This window comes from Bidens hawaiensis, unplaced genomic scaffold (genome assembly GCF_021521415.1).
Source record: "Bidens hawaiensis isolate Kalapana, Puna unplaced genomic scaffold, B.hawaiensis_p1.1 tig00033476_1, whole genome shotgun sequence".
In the NCBI taxonomy this organism is placed as follows: domain Eukaryota; kingdom Viridiplantae; phylum Streptophyta; class Magnoliopsida; order Asterales; family Asteraceae; genus Bidens; species Bidens hawaiensis.
The window spans coordinates 160,258-167,582 of NW_027495727.1; the positions used below are offsets into that span (position 1 = coordinate 160,258).

General features: G+C 34.7%; 1 protein-coding gene across 1 annotated transcript; it reads left to right on the forward strand.

Annotated features, from left to right (window-relative positions):
* Nucleotides 1-404: 404 nt before the first annotated feature.
* On the forward strand, nucleotides 405-4,396 carry LOC143584847 (uncharacterized). The gene is made up of 8 exons (XM_077066790.1): nucleotides 405-504; nucleotides 581-717; nucleotides 819-1,767; nucleotides 2,500-2,591; nucleotides 2,688-2,762; nucleotides 2,838-2,899; nucleotides 2,992-3,061; nucleotides 3,599-4,396. The coding sequence occupies exons 1-8, from the start codon at nucleotides 405-407 to the stop codon at nucleotides 4,304-4,306; spliced, it is 2,193 nt and encodes a 730-aa protein (XP_076922905.1). The 3' UTR covers nucleotides 4,307-4,396.
* The last annotated feature ends 2,929 nt before the right edge of the window (nucleotides 4,397-7,325 follow it).

A 7,325-nucleotide genomic window follows, 5' to 3' on the forward strand; every position in this document is an offset into this window, starting at 1 on the left:
ACATTATTTTTTAAGTTAAAACCGGCTCAAGTCCACCGATTAAATGTGATTCTGGCTATGGTTGACCATCTTTGATCGATTCTTAGTAATTAGGCGGAGTTAAAGAAATTCCCATCGGCGATGTACCTTGTAGCAACTACTCGGGAAGTACTCGGTCTTGCAAACTTATTTTTACAACATTGTGGCAAACGTAAATCCAAAAAAGGGCCGGGCATGATCCGTTCATGATCCGTTCGGTCCAGTTAAATCCAAAAAAGGAAAACCAAAGAAAAAAAAAAGAAAAGCTCAGAGACACAATTGCAAGCCACGGCACGTGGTCGTGACACAAGATTACAACCGTGGCAAACGTATTTTGGTAAACAAACAGGCACCGGCCCTAGTAACAATTGTTGAATAACGATACAATGGCCGGAGGGAGCGGCAAGAAAAAGTTCAATAAATCACGAAAGCCATCATCCTTATTTGTGGAGGGTGGCTTATTATCCGATTGGATTAATTCCAGAGGCATCTCATCTTTTAATACATCCATTCCCATTATTATTATTTCTTTCTTTTAATTTAATTTTTGTTTTTTTCGCAGTTAAGAATAATGCATTAAGGAAAAAGTCTGCACTTAGATATGAAATCGGTACTAAATCCAATGCTTCTGGTTCTAATTTGAGAATGATTGAATCCCAAATGCCCAAAATGAATGCGTTTGCTTACAATTATCCTCAGGTAATTATGATTATTTGAAAATTAAATTGGATTTTAATAATTTGACCTCATTTTGTGGGTATTTGATTGGATATGGATTTGACCCAATTGAGGTTTTGCAGGTGAGTCCATCTGCAGATGAACATAATAATAATAATAATATTAAGTTTGATGAATCAAATCCTATTGTTTTGGTTGATTCGAAAGAATCCAAGATTATTGCTTACATGGATCAGGGACCAGTTACTGATTCAGAAGCTGTTGTTTACAATTATGATTACGGTGCGAGTTTTGAGGCGGATGGTACCTCACATATAGGGCTAGGGTTTCATGTTGAATCAGAAGAAAACTCAAGTTTTATCGAGGCAACACCGGTTAATGAAAAGACGGGTCATTCCCGTTTTGATTCATCATCATCGCATGAAATGGAAACTGATATGATGGATGATGATGATGATGATGGCAATGCATCGTCTTCTCCGGTCACAAATTCTGGATTTTTATCGATCGGTGGCATGAAACTTTACACTCATGATATATCATATGGTGATGATGAAGAAGATGATAGCGGTGATGATAATAATGATGATGACGATGAATCAGAAAGCTCGGACTCTGAAGATTCTTGTGACTCATCTGATAGTGATAGTGCGTATAATACCGATTCTGAAATAGATGATGAGATAGCAAATGATTACTTTGAAGGGATTGGCGGGAGTTACAAGTATGCAAATGTTGATGAAGTAATAGGGCAGATGCTTGACAGCTCAGATGATGATGAAGAAGATGATTTTAATAATGGGCGGTTTGGTGAAATGTTAAGAGGGGTAAGTGGGATTGCGCTTCAAGATGCATCTAGAGAATATGGCAAGAAGAAACCTCGTTCAAACAACAAAGCCCGATCAAAAGCTGCAAAATTTGGAGCTGGTACAGATGATTGGTCTGCCATTGATGACCTTATGCTTGTTAAGAATTCAACATCCATGTATGGAAAAAAGAAGCATGCTGCAAAGCTTCCTCAGTCTTGGCCATCTAAAGCTGAAAAGAGTAAAACTTTCAAGAGATTTTCGGGTAAAATATACATCATTTATGATATAAATAGTGAATTTAAGTAAGCACCGGCTACAAAATCTATCTTTTAACCCATTGTTTTCATATGAATCTGAACTGGTAATGATTTTTGGCTATTAGGAAAATGTAGCTAGGCTTGTAAATGAACAGAACAAACGTGAAAAGAGCATGTTGACCATGTTCGTGTTTGTTCATTTGACTTTTACCGAACAAATGATTGAACAGGAAGTATTAAACGAATGGGATTTTCTTGTTCTTGTTCATTCATTAAGAAAATGAACATGTTTATATTAGTTTGTTAATAGCATAAACGGATGGTTCACGAACAAAAATAACCGAACATAGACGAACAAACATAAACGAATCTATTGAGCAAACACTAATCAAAAATAAACTGAACATCAATCTGCTAAGCCTTAAAAATTATTAAAACTTGACTAAATGGTAATGGGTGATATCTTGATTTCCTAAACTAGACTAAATTACAATGGACCTTAAAATTAATTTGAATATATAAACGAAAGTTCACGAGCATTAATAGCGAACGAGGCATGTGTTCATGTTTGTTTGTTTAACTAAGTGAACTAAAACTTTTGTTCATGTTCTTATATTTATTAAATAGAAGAGCGTAAACAAACTTCCCGCGAACGGTTCATTCAACATTTGGTTTGTTTGCAGGTATAAGTGTTGGTTAGAATCTTTAGATATTTGACTGGCACCGTGTCATTTCAGGTGAGAAGAAGAAGCTACGCCAAGAAAAGATTGCTTCTAAGCGTAGGGACCGAATGATAAACCGTGGTGTTGATCTTGAGAAAATTAATTATGTAAGCATAAAACAATTGTCACACCATTCACTCTTGAATATTGAGATAGTGTTGTGACTAAAGGTTTTATGAACATTTGGTTGGTATCAAATGCAGAAACTAAAGCAGATGGTGAAGAATAAGGGCGATATGATGTCGTTTCAACTTATGCACTCTCGGGATTGTTCCCAGGTTTAAAAGATCAACATTTATTATTTTTTAAAATGTTATTTAACATGTCATTGACATCACTGAAATATCGTTTAGGTTCAAAGGCTAGCAGCAATTTATCGTCTGCATAGTGGTAGTCAAGCTTCAGGCAAAAAAAAGTGATGCATATTCTTACTTATGATTACAAAACAATATTATTATAATAATAACCATTTTAACCTTAGTTGTTTACATTTATTCTACTCTTCAGGTTTGTAACAGTGACACGAACGCAACACACATGTATGCCTTCATCATGCGGCAGAATTCGCCTCGAGAAGGTAAAACAACAGTTTTTGGTTACTACGAATGGGGCATGTTCATGTTTGTTCGTTTAACGTTAACCTAACAATGATCAAACACGCACAATTAAAAGAACAGGGATTTCTTTTCCGTGTTCATTTGTTATGAAATGAACATGCTTGTGCTCGTTTATGTTCGTTCATTAATAGCGTAAAAGAATGATTCATGAACGAACATAACCAAGCTAAAACCAGTTAAAAGTAATGTGATAAACAATGTGTTGGGCCCAAAAAGTTATTAAAACTGAACTAAATTGTACTGAGCCAAAAAGTTTAAGTGAACATATTAACGAGCGTAAGCTAACGAACTTAAAACAATGAACTTAAAAAACGTAAACTAATGGACATGGATGAACATAGACGAATTTAAATAAACTAATGTTCAGGAACATGTGTTCATGTTCGTTCACTTATTAAATAAACGAACTTCCAGCTGAGCCTCCGGTTTAGTTACAGGCCTAAATTATGGTTAAGTTATATCTAAGTAACATTTTGCATGCAAACTTCTTATTCAAGATATTGAGAATCGATGATGAAGCTAACAATACGCCAGCTAGCAAGAAACCTTCAAACAGAATCAAGAAAGCAGGCTTGGGCCCGTTGGACCCAAAGTCCTCCAAAAGTAGAGATTCAAGCAAGAAAAGAGAGAAAGACAAAACGGGCTCTTATGCTGCACAACCCGTTTCATTCATATCAAGTGGTAACATGGAGTCAGAGCCCGAAAAGACCACGGTTGACAACCAGATGTTAACCAACAACAAACCAGTTGCTAGCTCGTCAAACTATGGCGCGTTTGAGATGCACACGACGGGTTTTGGCTCACGAATGATGGCCAAGATGGGGTATGTGGATGGGGGTGGGTTGGGTAAAGATGGTACAGGAATATCAGAGCCGATTGAAGCGATCCAACGGCCCAAATCACTCGGTTTAGGAGCGAAGATTCCCGACACGTTAGAGGCTGTGAATGCTACACCGCCACCACAGAAATCGAAGAGGGTGATTGGACAAGGTTCAAGGGGTAGTGGAAGTAGGGGTAAATCTGGAAATGCACAAAATGTGAAATTTGGATCGTTTGAAAGGCATACAAAAGGGTTCGGGTCTAAAATGATGGCGAAGATGGGGTTTGTTGAAGGAATGGGTCTCGGCCTAGACTCGCAAGGGATTGTACAACCTTTGGTTGCAAGTAGGCTTCCTAAGTCAAGAGGTTTGGGTGCCAAAGGGTAGTTTTGTCATTTTCATTAACTAACTATAATAATATCAAGATTGTTATAGATCCTAATGTTATTGATTTAATGTTTATTTATGTTACTTGGATATGATGTGTTTTAGTTTGTTGATTTATTTTACCTGAGCGTGAAGTTATGAGTATGTGAGAACTTGTTACACTTGAAGATTCCATTTGTATTTAAGTTAAATAATTTAACTTATGGACACGGTTATGTGAGTGCTTATGGTCCCTAAAGTGGCACTGTTTGTACAAGTCTTCATTAAAAAAAGCACGTTTTAGATAACATTATGTTGATGGAGTGATAGTTCCGTCCTAGGGTTAGTCTTAGAAATGAAAATCATTTTTCGGGTGTGTTACACTTCTACGGTCATTTGAGTTGCACGACTTTTCAGTTTGGTGTCTGTTTTTCTTACGTACGAACTTCTATCATAATAATAATAATAATATTATGAATATACATAATAAATAATATTATGAATACATAATAACTAGCTTTTAAGATATGCACGTTATAACAAGATTATTAAATCAAATAAAATTAATCATAAAAAACGTTAAATTACGCATACACGTTGTGAAATGTTAACTCACCAAATTTAAAATAACAATAATATTGATAATATAATAATAATTTTAATACAATAATAGTTCTGTTATAATTTACAAAACAATAATGATAATAATATAATCATAATATAAATAATATAATAATTATTATGATTATGATTATATAATAATACAATAATATAAATAATATGATTATATTATAATAATATAATCATAACATAAATAATATAATATAATAATAGTTATAATATAATATTGATTTAATAATAATAATAATATATTACAATTGTTAGACTAAACATACACAATCTTTTACTTGTCATCTTCTTTTATGAATTTTTAATTCATTTAACAATTTTATTTGATATATTACTCCTTCTAATATTATATTTATTTTAAAATATTAAATATCACATAGCATTATATATTATTTTCAATTCTTAAATTTTATATAGTTTATTACATAAATACACTATTTTTTTAATTAACAGGTAATACGAAATATGTACTATAAAAAATGCAAACTACCTCTAGAAATTATTTAAAAAAAAAAAAACACTCTAAGATGGGGAAGGGGCATTCATGGCCTCATGGTATTACTCGTGCACCAGTCAATCCTGCACTGTTTAGCTCATTGTTACCCTCATGTACCATTGTAATATCCGTCTTTTGGAAATAATAAATAAAGGAAGTTTTATTATCTAAATGTGTGTCATTATTTAATTATTATGTTAAATACTAATAGGATTGAGTGGTAGGCTTAGGAATAATACATGGACTTGGGAATGGTTACGGGCCTAAGGTCCAGGGGCTTGGAGTATTAAACTCCTTAAACCTCCCTAAAACCCTAACATTCTCATTCCATCACCTTCTGGCTGCATATACACACTCAAAAACACGCACAAACACTCCTTCCTCTCACTCGGATTCAAGATCCAAGAGAAACCAAGGAGATTTCTTGTTCAAGCATCATCAAACAACAAGAAAACACGTCTAGATTCACGTGTAGGTCCAGATCTAACCAACCGGAAATCGTAAGATACGTTTTTAGTATAAAGGTATGGTTTTTTATGGCGGTTTGTTTTAAGATCTGATACTATAGCAAATTGGACCTCATGATGTAAGAAAAACATAAACTTTGTAGTAAACAAGTTGTTTAGAATGTAACGGGATGAACAAGTGATGTTCGAACCGTGTTAAAGTGAGAAAATTGAAGTTGTTACGACCTAGAACTTGTTTTAGTAGTAAAACGGGCATAACAGGCTGTAAGAAAGTTATTAGAATGGAAAGACACGAAAAACAATGTTTGAATTGATTTATGAGAAACTCAATTCATTTAGAGAGTAATCGAATAGAATGGAAGTAATCAAATTGAATAGAAGTAATCGAATCGAATCGAATAGAAGTAATCGAATCAAATTTTGAACTCAATTCGATTACTTTGAAATTCGATTCGATTATTTTGGACTCGACTCGATTGGTGTGAAATTCGATTAGTATGAAGCTCGACTCGATTATTTGAAAGTCGAATCGATTGGTCTGAAATTCGATTCGTTTGTACTTAGCTCAAAATCATAGAAAGTCAGTTTTCTGATGAATTTTTAATGAAGCCTTATTAATGAAAATAAATTTTTTCCAAGATGTCGTGGCAGCTCGACCCCAGCCAGGACTCTGTCCCTTAGCCCTGCTAGGGGCTGTTGCCCCTAAACCCCGCTACCGGGGGAACGCCCTCGGACCCCCGCTAGTTGAGGGTTTCACTAACTTAGAAGTATGAGATAGTTATAACTAGTTAATTGATACTTATAATTGTTACACAGTCAGTCGTGCACTGCTAAGGAGGGTATTACAGTTAACTCAAAAAGAAACCAGATTCAGGTAAGTTCTAGCCCCTTCCCTTTGAATGTTTTCGGGGTTGTGTGCATACTTGTAAGACTAGATGTATAAATATATATGTATGATGAGTGAGAATAACCATTGCAGGAAATGAAAGAATGTTTGTAAGAATTTGTCATGTGTATTTAAATTGCTTAATTATATGTGATTGTAAGAGCTAAATAAGAGTATAATGTAAGAGTCAGAGTGGCGGGCCCTTCTAATACCTGGGCAATAATAGAGTGGCCGCCTCTATGACATCGGTGCAAGAGTCAGGGCGGCAGACCCTTATAATATATGTGCAAGAGTTAGGGCGGCAGACCTTCAAAATATATGTGCAAGAGTTAAGGCGGCAGATCCTCATAATATTTGTGCACGAGTTAGGGTGGCAGACCCTTATAATATCTGTGCAAGACTGTATGAACAATTGTATGGTTAAGTAAGAATGGGTAAGAGTAAATATATGTATGTGCAAGAGTAAAACAAGGTGAATGTGAGATGTAAGAGAGCAAGTACAAGGTAAAGATATGAATAGTATCTACGGGTATGAATATGTAAGATAAATGTGTAAGACTA